The sequence below is a fragment of the Lonchura striata genome, chromosome 4 (genome assembly GCF_046129695.1).
Source record: "Lonchura striata isolate bLonStr1 chromosome 4, bLonStr1.mat, whole genome shotgun sequence".
Taxonomy (NCBI): Eukaryota; Metazoa; Chordata; class Aves; order Passeriformes; family Estrildidae; genus Lonchura; species Lonchura striata.
Window position 1 is genome coordinate 15157882 of NC_134606.1, and position 14282 is coordinate 15172163.

The 14282-nt window shown below is 43.4% G+C and overlaps 1 protein-coding gene across 1 annotated transcript in view; it reads right to left on the bottom strand.

Annotated features, from left to right (window-relative positions):
* Positions 1-11812, bottom strand: part of FBXL5 (F-box and leucine rich repeat protein 5) — a 32503-nt gene extending 20691 nt beyond the window's left edge. Inside the window, exons 1-2 of the mRNA XM_021554368.2 lie at positions 11650-11812; positions 339-554 (exon numbers count right to left, since the gene is read on the bottom strand). Of these exons, the coding sequence (XP_021410043.1) occupies positions 339-554; positions 11650-11733 (300 nt within the window). The 5' untranslated portion in view covers positions 11734-11812. The remainder of the gene's footprint in view (positions 1-338; positions 555-11649) is intronic.
* Between the last annotated feature and the right edge of the window lie 2470 nt (positions 11813-14282).

Consider the following 14282-nt stretch of genomic DNA (forward strand, 5'->3'; position numbering starts at 1 on the left):
TGCTTTTCTTTTCAAGCTTCTACAACATCAAGAAACCTTGACTATTACAGAGACAAGATTAAGCCATCAGCTGCTACCCCTCCAAAACACCTCAAATTATACAGTGAAGACTGTCTGTCACAAAACACATCTCCGAAAAGACTTTTTACTTAAAACTTAGTAATTGTGGTGAATGGCAAAACAATTTGTGTTTTGAACTAGAAAGTATCAAAAAAACATAGAAGCTTCTTCTTCCTCCTTAGTTTCATTCATAAAGAATATGAAGAAGAGCCAAGGCAAACTAGTACGTAATCACAGCATGTTTTCCTCAGGTCACAAATATCTCATAGTCTACTTACCTTTACATTCTTTAGCCCTTTCTCAAAAAGGCTAAGCATCTCGGAGAGTTTGTTGTCTGAGTGCACATTGTACACTGTCCGGCTACGCTGCTGAAGCAAACCAATGATACACTCATTTTCAATCTGTTCGTGCATTTTAAATTCCTTGAATGTAGCATAAAGAGATTGCAGCAGAGCCCGAAAATCATTGTTGTTGGAGAAGTTGGTCTTGGAAAGCTAGGAAAAAGTAAAGTTCATAAAAAAACAATTAAAATCATGTCAATCTCAAGTTAAATCTTTAGAATAGGTATCAGCTCCAAGGAATTCATTGCTCCCCTTACTTATAAAAGGTAAACACTTTCAGTTTTTAACATAAAATGAAGCCATTAAAATCAAAGTTGCATTTAAGCAACATAAACTAAACCTTGTGAAACACTGAAGTAAACAAATGCAGAAAGATTTCCTGGCGGAAGCCAATGCAATCTCCCCAGCCCGGCAGATTACTGACAGGACCTTTCTCAATCCACATTTTTGCCCATACCAAAAAGCCACTAACATAGACCCCTGAGCCCATCCTTAGGGACATATTATCCACAAGGAATATTGAGTCCTACCAGTGAATACAAACTACGTTATCTGTTGGAGAAGGTTTCCAATGGAGCAAAACCAAACAAATCAAGACAGATCAAAATTCTAGGCAATACAGTATTGCCATTTTTACATATGTACAGTCATCATCAGCAACAATACATTTTAAAACTGCATTTTCCTTTGGTGAGCATAGAAAACCAGAGTCTTTTCCATTCCTATGCTTTATTCCATGTGCAGCTTCAAGAATCATAGCCTACAGCAATATAGAAGACCAAGCACTCTAAAAGTAGACTCCAATTCAGAGAACAAGCTAATGCCACTTCAAAAGTGGCTTAGCTACAAAGACTCTGGAATCTAAGAGTTTTACAAGAAATGGGAATCTGAGACATACTTACATCAAAAACAACTACAAACTGAGATATGCAAAACTTTTTTTCATTAAAAATGTACTTACTCATTGTGACATTGCATTGCCACTTCCTGGCAGCCACCAGCAAAATGCAACTGAAACATGTTGGACACCTGCCAAATCCTTATGCAACTCCAAGTCAGCTGTGCATACTGTACATTACATGCTGTACATATGAGCAAAATGACTCTCACTATGGAAAGACAAAGTTACTTAGCCCCAGAAGAGAGAGAAAACACGGCGAGGTTTAAGAGGCATTTTTTTCTTTTTTTTTTTCCAATACACTTTAGACTAACTACAGATAGAAGTCAGAAAACATTGATGTCCGTAACACACTGTTAGGATTTGAAGCATATGTTGTTCTGTATTCCTAATGGGGGGGGAAATCTTGGCTTCAATGGCCATTTAAATCCCATACTATGGCCAGAGAATGCAGCACTAGGAGCAGTGGCACTACTGAAGCCAGCAGGAGGCAGAGAGTGGGACTGTGAAAGTGAAGGCTTGACTTTCCACACTGAAAAGCAGAAGCCTGAGCCAGCACAGGGGCAAGGGGCACACAGGCAGTTCCTCAGGACAGCCTCCTCACCTCCCAGCACCTGCGAGTCACATCTCAATACTAACTGTGGTTTCAGGTGGCATTTCCTTCGATTAAGGACAGTTTTGATACTACCCATAAGGATCCACAAAGTGACCCCAAAGACCCTTTTCCCTCCAAGAATCCCATGTGCTCCCAAATGCTTAGCATTTTGATTGACTTAAAAAATGTAAAACAAGCCTGCTGAAGTGGGTAACAGGAAGGTTCCACAAATCCAATGTATTCTGCTGTTGGCTTTTAAAATAAATAATGAAATTGGTTCTGATAAAAAACTAGCACCTTCTCGTCATCTTGACTCAAAGCCTTTTCAAGAATCAAAATGTTCTGTTGACTCTACCTATTGTCATCCATAAATCTGGAATAAATGAATAATCTCATTGTGCATGCAATTTAAGAATGTCCATTAGAAATGGATTGTTATAGAAGCCACTGTAACATGAAGTACTTGTATATTCATGGAGAGGATATTGAAGTTTAGTAACTAAACTTGAATCAGAAATCACTGTATTAAAAAAGTCAGTCAAAGCTGAGAACAACTGGCTTTTCAGAGGACAGGTAGCCTAGCAACAAAGTCACTCGGTCAGGCCTGTAATTTCATTACCAGGACTGATGAAGTCTCATGATGGGGGACCAAGACTGTTAACAGACAGCAGCTACTCCATTTCTAGGTCCACTTTTCACCAGCTCTAATAAGGAAAACTAGTGCAAGAGTTTAGTAGTGCAAGAAGAAAAAATCACACACCATCAAATTCAAAGAGAGAATGGCAAGGAGGGGGAAATAGACTGTATAATGGATTTTTCATCAAAAATATAAAGCACAGCACATGTGAGAACCTTAAACAGGCTTAAAGTACATCACACTAAACCACAGCCACCAGTGTTCAAGAAACTTGGGAGCTTTCTGGGCTTCTGAAGATACTACATTTAAACAGCCATACACTACAGCACAACTGGTTTTGTGTTTGGAATGCAAATTCTAATTGAGGAGCAGTACCACAAGAGCAACAGTATCAGTGGCTCCTGAAATTTAAGAATTATTAATAATCTGACCAGCCTGAGCAACTGCCCAAACAACAGTCAGTCCTTTGTATTGCAGCATCTGTTTGAACGAACTTCAGAGACTTAGGGCTGATGTAGGCATCATCTAGAAGCTGCCCGGAGCTTTTAAATTCACTTATTAAACTTTTATTAAAAGAAAATAAATAATGCAATCTTTGTAGCTCAGACAAGTATAGCAGTTTTAGGTGAGTGTCCTCATTATTGGACTATAACAGAGTCATTAACAAGGTCAAGATGAATGTATGGACTCGTAGCAAATACACATCTTTCCTTCCTAAAACACACAATTTAAATTTTGTGCCTTAAGAACAAGACACCAGCAATGGCAATATTAACAGCAATTGCTCTTAGACAGTGCTTCATGTTCATGACATTCAGCTGAAATAACTCTACACTCAACTCTTGCATCTCCCTCATGGCTTTTGTGCTTTCATTAAAAAAATGAAACTTTCTATCTGATGAAGACCTAGACATTTCTATCCAAAATGTTGTGAATAAATAAGGAAGCTCAAAACTGCTAATGAAATAACCAAACAAAACACAGTATTTAACTCGGTTTCTGGAAGTGTTTTATACATGGGTAATATGGAAAAAATGCCTTCTTAGAAGAAGGAAATTAATTTTCCAACAATGTTAGTTTACAGTGAGTAAACTGAAACAGTTTTTTTCCTATTAACTATGCCAAAAATACATTTAAGGAGTGAAAAATGTTTGCTTCTTCCTTCCATACATACTCTGAACCAACAGGTAGAAAGCAGCAAAGGAAAAGTATGCTGCTCTTATCAGACTAGCACAGCAGTAAGCGAAGTCTATGCTGCATGCCAGCGTTCCTAGTTACAAGTATCTCTATTCCCAACTACAAGCTGGAAAACTACAAAAATTTGAGGAAGGAGAAAATAAACAAAAAAATTTTATTTTTCCGCTCTTCCTACAGATTTCACAAATTTAAAATGGAATCATTTCTCAAGGTTAAAAAGTTTAATGTAGCTATAAATTCACAAGCCGCTTAACTTCAAAAGAAGGTTTTCCCTATCAGCATATGAATTCTGAACAACCATTAACCTTAAAAATTCAGCCTGGAATCTAAAAAAATTGAAGACTTTTTTTTTCTTCCTGTTCTTCTTGATCAATTATTGTTCTTTTTCATGTGTCATCCTGAGTTACATTTTTGACAGGTCATTTCTCTATATTCTGTTTTCCTTGTATAACCACATTAAGACAATGTGATAGCCACAGGATATGAAATAAAAGACGTATTATTCCTGATAATCAGTGCCAACTAGACTTCTACTACTAGTTAACTCATTAGATTTAAAACTAATTTTAAAAACAGTAAAATATTTTTCATTATGGAGCTGGAAGACCATTCTGATTAAAAGAAAAAAGATATCAGGATAAATATCAGGAAAGTTTTTCACCCACGAGATAGCTGGGAACTGGAACAGGCTTCACAAGGAAGTGGTCACTACACCAAACTTCACAGAGTTCAAGAACTTTTTGGACAATGCTGTCAGGCACATGGTGTGACTCTTGGAGCTGGGATTCTTGCACACGGCCAGGAATTGGATTCAATGACCCTGATGGGTCCCTTCCAACTTAGAATATTCTATTATCCTATTCTACAATCCTATGAAAAAAACCAACTGATTCTTAGAATAGAACAGCACCAGGAGAAAAAAGGAGCAGGCTTTTCACTGTTACATTCTTAGGTATTAGCACTCTGCATATGCAGTAGCACTGAAATTCAAAGGACAAACCTGGACTCTGCAGAGGTATTTATCTCAAGTTCAGGCACAAGAAAATGGAGGAACAAAAACCATAACAAGGTGTGCCTGTGTCAACAGCAAGAGCATGCAGTTTCATGTTTTACTGAATCTGCTGGAAATAAGGGCATGGGTACGGAGGAGGAAACACACCAAAGGAGCAGCCCGGCCTATAACTGCACATCCCTGCTGCTTCCCTGGAATATGTGCTAGCAATCATGCAGCTACAAGATGAACCCATCTAGTGTACTAATCCAGGGAGGAGCTCTGCCTTTTAGTGGGTTCATTTTTCACCTGGCTGGAGCACTAGTAACACCCAGTGATTTCTTAGGAATCCCCAAGAAGTTCAGTTGATACCATCCCCAAGGAAGAACTCAGGTGCTGAGGTAGCCTAGCCAGGAGAATGTCCTCAGTGTTACCTCTCCTTGGCTTGCTCTCCAAACAGCCAAAGGTGTATGAGGTGAACAGTAAAAGAATTAGCTAAACTGCTTCACACTCCCACCTTTTTATGTGTATGAAGCGTTAAATCAGGGGAGAAATCAGTTTTCCACCCTGGGCACTTTTCTTGGCAATGGGCTGACCCAAAATAATAGCAATTGGTTAAGCAGGAAGGCCAGAATGTGGCAGAACTCAACAAGGAATTCTGATGTTGTCTTCTCAATGCAACCCCCTGTGTAATCTTCAAGCTGTTTTGCAGCATCACTAAAGTCTTGAAATTGCTTTCTAAAAAACACAACCACTCAAAAAAAAAAAAAAAAAAAAAAAAAAAAAGCAAGTAAAACCTCACAAACCAAAACCAACCAACAAACAGCATAGAAGATTCCAGCACACAAAATTACAGAATTATTTTGTTTTCAAAGAACACTGGCAACCGGGAAGGTAAAACCTCATATTCTATTTTCAAAGGCTAAAATCAAGCTGATAAATGCCAAACATAAAAGAACAGTGAAAAGAACCTCCTGTATTTTCATTTTTATTGGTTTCTTCCATATCACTGTCTTGTACTATATCCACAGTCAATTTTGTCTAATGAACACCTATAGATCAGGTTTTGAATCATGAAGAGCATTTCACAATTAAGTATGAATAACAACATGGAACTATCTCAACCAAGATTTTCAGTGATGCAATTACTACTAATCAGATCCTCCTGGGGTTCACAGTACAAAGCACAGCTCAAGATGCACTGATAAAATCAGCTAAGCCTTCTTCACCATGTGATTGCCACAGGCAGAAGCTGGAAGAACAAAGCCTGTCACCAGGTCTGTAGAGAAGAACGAAAAAGAATAAAAAAAAATTAAAACCAATTAAAAAGCTACTAAATATTGAGCTACAAGGGCCGTGAATGAAATAATGATGAACATTTGCAACTATGCTGTTATTTATCTGTGTCACACTATTCTACATGCCATGGAAGACTTCTCCTGTTTTATACTCTCAAGAGTACAGATTCCTACTAAGACCTGGTATTCTGGCCTTCTGCAAGATCATACCTGAAGCCCCAGGAGTGAAATCTCCCACTACAGTAACTCACAAAACAGAACCAGAGCAAAAATGTCTTTGCACTTCTGCATCAATCTGACTACAAGTTCCTAACACAAAGGTGGACACTGGAAAAGTTCACTACTCCAGCTTAATCCATCTTGGGCACTAACTGCAAAAGCAAAAAACCAAGTCTCAAGAATTACATCTTGAAGTATTTAATCAGTTAAAGCATATTCTAGGATAGCTGCACAAAACCTAACACAGATACACACTAATTACAGTTCCTGGATTTTTTTATCATTATTATTATTATTATTAGAAACCCAGATACACTTATTTTCTTGGAATATTCATTTTCTGCTCTCAAGGGCATCAAAGAAAAAACATTTCACTTTGAAACAGTAAAGTCATAAGTAAGTTAGTCCATTTTTTCGGATTTCAGAATCTGAAAAAGAAATCTACCAGAAAAAGTATGATCTTGATGTAGTCATATAATGCCCTGTCCAGTGCTTTACAATGCCAAATCCACTCCATTCAGAGTATTTTTCACTCCTAAATGATCCATCATACTACAGATGACATATGAAAATCACAAATTTAACATATGAAAACATTTAATTATATGCAGCAGAAGCCAAAGGTAAGGGAATGTAACTTGAACAGAACAGCATTTAGACTTCAAATTACAAGGACAAAGAACACAGATTCTATAAGAGAAGGAAAGCAATACTTTAAATCAACTACTTAATAGGAAAGGCAGGTTACAACAGAAAAACTTAATGTCTTTTTTGCTGAAATCGGCATAAAAATAACTAGGAAAAATATTTACTGCAATTAATTTTTAGCGAAGAGTCAGAAGCATGGATTAGAAAAGAAAAATACTAATTAAGTATTTATCCAAGTTCAATGCATTCAAGTCACCAGAATATGACAAAACTGATCCAAATTTCCAGGAAGAACTAGCCAAAGTAATTACTGAACCATGAGAAATAACTGCAGAGATCTTTTGTAGAAAGATGAGATCACAGGAGACTGAAGTCAGGCAAACAAAAGGAGGACCTTAGATGCTTCTGCTCAAACACCCAAAGGTTTCACAATAAAGCTGAGCTATTAAAGCAGCTGTTCCCTCTTGCCATGGTTCATCCTGCTCCCTCCCATACTGATAATCTGGTTCTGGAGCTTGTTCGACCTCTTGGTGAGCCAGTTTTACTGAATCACCTTCCGCTTCAGTTCCCTAGATGAACTAGCTGCTCGTCAAGTGGCCAGAGAAGCATAAAGGATATCATCAGCAATTAACCCTTCCAGCAGCAGCCAGTTATTACATCCACTCAGTCACAGTAGGAAGTCTCACACTCGTTTTGAGAGGCAGACAACAGGACATGACAACAAGCAAATTCCGATATCTTCATTACAGCATTTAAGAGTGCAACCATTTTTCCTACTCTTAAAGCACCCTAAACTTGCTGGGCAATTCTGTAACACAAAGATCTGAAAACATGCTTTGGCTGTAGTAACTCCACAAGCGAGTAGGAAGTTTGAAATCCCATACTGGAAGACCTGGCTTGTTTCTGAGGAAGGCCTAGCCAAAATGTAATTGCAGTCTGTACACAGACCAGGGTCTGCTACTTGAGTAGTCCCAATTTTGAAGCTATAAGAAGTAACAATTGGCCAGTACAGATTTGTTTAGAAAACAGAATCCGACTTCCTTTTGATAACCAAACTACTTAAAAGGAGAATGATATATGTTATAGATGGTGATCTCTCTAATGTTTTTGGTATTGTTTTGCCTTACAGCAAAGTAACTGAGTCTGCAGGAAAATCCCAGCATAGCTCAAACACTTGCAAAGAGTGCTCTCAAGCCCAAGCTACCAGTCTCCAGCCAAACCAAAATGGGATCTTCATTATCAGCAGAAATCTGTGTTGTTTCATTTATGACAGCTACAATACTTTCAGACACAGCTAGGAAAGCTGGTATCACACAAGTGGCACATTCTCGAGTGCAGAAAACATAAGATCATAATGTGACAACAGAAACTGCCTCACTGGACATTAGCTTGCTGACTTGCATGAGTGCATAGTGCTCCATACAGGATAGGAATCTAATGACAAAAATTAAAGGGAATTTGTGCATCAGACCTCAGAGAAGCACAAAGCAGGTATGCTGCTGTTAAAAAAAGAACTGCAGAACAACATATCTGCTCTACTCAACACCAGTGCTGTCCCGTTCTGCACAAGATTTCAGGAAAACACAGACATAATTAGGCTGAGGTTTCACAGTAGCTTCAGTCAATCTAGTTGCTGGCTGTCACAGTCCCACTCTCTGCCTCCCACTGGCTTCAGTACCAATCTGACCGGTGCTTGCTGGCAGCACTACACCAACAGAAAACCTACTCTGCTTCACAATAAAAAATGTTTTCTGCCAGTTTGGAGCCTGAGTCACCTCAAGCACTGATGGGAGCAAGAGAGGCAGGCAAACATAACAGCATCAGTCAGATGGTTTAAACTGTTAGAGAATGGCAGCTTAGCTCTAACAAAAGCAACAAGTACACTGAAGTACAGCAAGCGTGACCCACGTGATGAAGCAGAATGAATCTGTTTGCTGAAGCCAGAGAACATAACTAAGATGGAGGACACAGCCACAATTGCAAATCGGCACAAGATCTTTCTGCAAACTAAGAACGGTTCACTAGAGATGGGAAAACAGAATCTGCTCTATTTGTAGCAAAGATGACGTAAGGCATTAGGACAAGCATTTCAGTTATACAGACTGTCTGCTGTAGCACTCCACTACCTACAGGGGGGACATCCTCACAACACTTAACGAATTTTCTTCTCACTAGAGTAGGAGACAGATTTGGCAACAGTGTGGATCTCCTTATTAAACATAATTCTAATTACTCATATTATCCAAGTCCAGGGCAGTGTATGCAACACAGGTAAAAATGCCATTTAAGAATGCAGCAAGGGACAGGGAGATCTTCACTAGCAACAGCTAAAAGCGTAGCTAAAGCACTAAACAGCTTAAATTCCAATTTAACTGTTCTGTCTCACATGAAGTCCTGGAAGAACAAAATAAACTGTGTATCTCTGTCCTAAAGGATTATTTAAGTTCCTATGTACTTTATCCATTGGAAACAATGTAATTGTTCTCCTGAGAAGCAAAGATGGATGACCCCATGTCACCCTTATTAATATTCTGTGGAATTTACTTCATTCAGACACAAGCAGCAACTATATGACAGTGTGCAGAGAACCCAATGAACACAGATAATATGTAATTCACAACATTAAAGAACCCTCAAGGTCAAACTAAACTTATCCAGAGCATGGCTTTAGAGATTACACCTGCCATGTAAGCAGAACTACAGACTTACCTAATTGCAGCATCACAATCACACAAGAAGGAAATTCAAAAACTGGAAGTTTTTCTGGTGCAAAGCTGGCATTATAAAAACTCACAGTCAAGGCACACACCTCAACTTCTGCAACAGGGTTAAAGGACGTAAAACTGAACACTTTTCAAAAAAAGTGACATTCATTCAGGCTTGCTCTTATTCAAAAGAAAAAGGGAGCAAGAAAATTCCTGTATAAAAACTTTTATAAAATGAAAGGTTATGAACATTACAAATAGTTTTATCAAATTTTTCAATATTCAGGAAAACCAGTAATTGCTCCCCAGGAAGTTTTAGTAGGCATGGTAAACTTGGGTCAAAACTTTGTGGGAGGCTCAATAAAAGTGATAAAAATGCCTCTCTAGGAACAAAACCTAAGTGACTACAAGATCTGGATGTTTAAATGAAACCTGTTCAGCTACTGTCAACAACACACTGAAACAGCTACCAGAAGTCAGTGGGGGTGTTTGTTTCCATTCAAATAAAATCCACTCTGTTATGATACCACAATTTTTTCTGCTGCCGCAGATTCAGTTGATTGCAAATATACTCTCAAATAAAAAGCAAAGTGAAGGAAACTATATAAGGACATCGCTTCTGCTCCTCCTAGACTCTATGTCCAGTTAGCAAATCCTGCAAAAAACAGCTCTAGGTTTTCTTTAACCTATTATCAAATGGAAGAGGCACACCAAAGGATCTGGTGAATCCCAGAGCAGTGCAAGGTGCCATGTGGAAACAGGGAAGCATGAACTCCCCCATGCTGCTGGCAGCAGTAAACTATGGTAACTGCCTCTCATGCAACTGCACCGCTCTTTTAAATGTCTGTAGCCAATCTGGCTTCTCCAAACAGCCATTTATGCCCGGAGATGGGAGGCAAAACTTCTTGCAGTAGGAGTGCTGGCTGTGAAGTATTCGCCCAAAACCCTCCTACAACACTCAAAGCTGCTACAGGGAAGTTTGTCTTTCAGGTGACACATCAGCCTTGATTATTTAACTACCGTGATGCAAGAATAAAAATTACTTTTGTCCATGACCAAAATTACATATATTTAAAATAAAAGAACGTACCTAGGGTACCTTTACGCCACTCACCAGCAGAAGGCTGCGCACAGACCCGCAAGCACAGTCCCGCGCCCTGCCTGCCTGGCAAACGCTGCCGGGCCGCGCTGCCCGGGCGGGAGCGCCGGGCCGGGGGGCTCTGCCGGGCCCGGGGGGCTCTGCCGGGCCCGGGGGGCTCTGCCGGGCCCGGGGGGCTCTGCCGGGCTGCCCGGGGGGCTCTGCCGGGCTGCCCGGGGGGCTCTGCCGGGCCCGGGGGGCTCTGCCGGGCCCGGGGGGCTCTGCCGGGCCCGGGGGGCTCTGCCGGGCTGCCCGGGGGGCTCTGCCGGGCTGCCCGGGGGGCTCTGCCGGGCTGCCCGGGGGGCTCTGCCGGGCCCGGGGGGCTCTGCCGGGCTGCCCGGGGGGCTCTGCCGGGCCCGGGGGGCTCTGCCGGGCTGCCCGGGGGGCTCTGCCGGGCTGCCCGGGGGGCTCTGCCGGGCTGCCCGGGGGGCTCTGCCGGGCCCGGGGGGCTCTGCCGGGCTGCCCGGGGGGCTCTGCCGGGCTGCCCGGGGGGCTCTGCCGGGCCCGGGGGGCTCTGCCGGGCTGCCCGGGGGGCTCTGCCGGGCCCGGGGGGCTCTGCCGGGCCCGGGGGGCTCTGCCGGGCCCGGGGGGCTCTGCCGGGCTGCCCGGGGGGCTCTGCCGGGCCCGGGGGGCTCTGCCGGGCTGCCCGGGGGGCTCTGCCGGGCTGCCCGGGCGGGGGCGCGTTCCCTGAGCGGCACCACCGCCCCTCCGAGCGGGACACGGCTCCTGCCGGCCGGCCCGGCACGGCAGCCAGGGCAGCCTCAGCCCTGCGCGGCCGCGGAGCGGCACCGGCAGCCCGTGAGGCGCTCAGGAACCCCTCGGCAGCGCAGGGCAGAAGTTACCGGCGGGGCCAGGGCGCTGACAGCTACGCACTCCCCAAACCCTCCCTCCCGCCCCGGGGCAGCGGCGCGGGGCCCGCTACCTTGTCGCAGTAGAGTCCCACGAGCTGCTTCATGCGCCAGTGCGGGGCGGAGAACACGTCCACCTCCTCGGGGAAGGGAGCCATGTTCTCCCCATGGAGCCGCGCCGCGAACGGCGGCGCGAACGGCGGCGCGAGCGTCCGCACCGCGCGTGCGCCCGCCCCGCGTGACCGCGGCCACCGCCCCGCGCGTGCGCGGCTGGCCCCGCCCCTTGCCGCGGGGCGCGGCGGCGCCGGGCCCGCCCGCCCGGGCCCCGCTGCGGAATGCGCTCCCGCCCGGGGGCACCGCGCTGGGCCCGTCCCGGCGAGCTGCAGCGCTGTGTGACTTCACACCCGATGCCTTGGCAGCGCCAGGGTGGCAGCTTGTGGATGTAAAAAGCACTTACAGAATCAGTCGGGTTGGAAAAGACCTCTGGGGTCATGGGCTCCAGCCCCTGACCGAGCACCTTGTCTGCTAGACCACGGCACCGAGTGCCACGTCGTCTTTCCTTAAAGACGCCTCCGGGAATGGTGACTCCGTCACCTCCCACGGCAACCCATTCCGATGTCTAATCATCCTTCCTGTGAAGAAATTCTTCCTCATGTCCAACCTAGAACATCCCCTGGAGCAGTTTCAGACTGTGTCTTGTCCTATTGCTATTTGCCTGCGAGAATCGACCGACCCCTACCTGGCTACAAACTCCTCTCAGGTGTTTGCAGAGAGCATTGAGGTCCCCCTTGGTCTCCAGGCTAAACACCTGCAGCTCCCTCAGCTGCTCCTCACAGGACTTGTGCTTTGCTGCCCTTCTCTGGACATGCTCAAGCACCTCAGTGTCCTTCCTGAACTGGGGGGCACAGAGCTGGACACAGGATTTGCAGTGTGACCTCATCAAGAAGGTCCTAGGCAAGTTATTTGTATCTGCTGCAGCACGGAATCTGCACCCAACCTTTTGCAGCATTTGTGCCAAACAAGTAAAGTTAAGTGTGTTTGTTTAACTTCCAAGGCAAATGAACCAAAAACACCTGCCTATCATACTGATCTGCTTGTGCAACATTTCAAAGTAAGCAGGAACACTGGGCCAAGTTGAGATTGCACATCCATTTGACAAAATCTGTAACTGTCAACCAGCATGTAGTGTTGTAAAACTGTTGACCAGCATTGCAATGTTCAGTAAATGTCACCAAAATTCTTTGTCAAACATACAATAGATGCAGCAGGCCTTTCTGACTGAAAACTGAACAAAGTCTATGTTGCAGATATTAAACGTATTTGAGCTAGCGAGGTCATAGGTGTAAGCAATTCATTGTAAACATGTTGAAATATTTTCAGGAAAGTCATGTGAGTTTTTAGTCCGGTATTTCTCAACATACTAATGTTGGGAATAAAATGCTGGTAAAAGAAGTAAGTAGTGAACTAAGCAGAAGAGCTCACATTGTGTGTTACTTAGCTGACACTGTGCACAATAATCTCTTTATCTCTTTATCTAAGGAAATTAGTCCCAAGCAATTGCGGTACTGGGCGTTTCCTTTTCCATGAATCCTTTCCTCCTCGAAGGACTTTTGAACACACTGACCTACTTTGCCATATTTGCAAATATGCACGAAACTTGGAAGGTTAAATTCTTACAACTTTGGGTTGGGAAAAAAAAAAAGCAGGTTCCCAGGAGGGAAGAAAGGAAGGCAAAGCACAGGTGTTATGCAGCTGGCTAGCCAGCACACAGCTGTGTTTACAGCTTGGCAAGTGAGCAGAGCTCTGGGTTTGAGCTTGAGCATGTCTTTCATAGAGAGTGTGCCCTGGCACACAAGGGAGCAGGCGAGATCTTGTGTTACTGCTGTAGGTAGACTTAACACACTGAAGACACAAACCCTTAAGAAACAAAGTTTGAAGTTCATTGCTTACAGAGGAGCTTGTGAATATGAGGTTCTATTACCAGGCCTAAAGCATGTGGTCATGCAGAATTGAGGTTATTCTGCCAGAAATTCATGTGTGAGTAGTAACAGAGGATTAATGTTACTGTCTGTTACACCTTCCTACTGCTGGAACTTACCACTCCCCTGTGATAGAAATAACAGGAAAGAACATGTTGGCTCCTCATCTTCTGGGGTTCAGAATGTAAACATATGTTGAATTTCATGGTTGTTTGGATTAATATTGAGTCTGTGAACTACAGTATCTCCAGAGCAGATATGCTGCCAATTTTCTGACGTTTCTTCATGGGCAATAGCATCTTCTAGGAGAGAGGGACAGAGAGCGAGGAACAGTGATCTGCATCCACCATGAATTGCTAGACCTCAGGAGGCAAGATGGGCAGCCAGTTTGTGGCAGTGAATTGCAATACTACAAGAAAAAATACCTGATAAAGGGATTAAAATACTGAATTTTCATGGACTAGTTTAAGGGTAGACTTGGTAATTTTTTACAAGAATTTGCATGGAAGGATGGTTCTGATGATGGATTCTTCATTAATGTAACAGCAAAAGATATCATGAGATTCAGTGACTGGGAGCTAGAAGAAGATAAGTTCAGAGCTAAGGTTTTACTCTCAAGGTTATCAAACCACTGGAACCCTGCAGGTTGTTAATCTAGCCCTCATGTGAAGTATTTAGAACAAAACTAGAACACTAATTAAAAATGGCTGTGCTGAGTGGGATCAGAG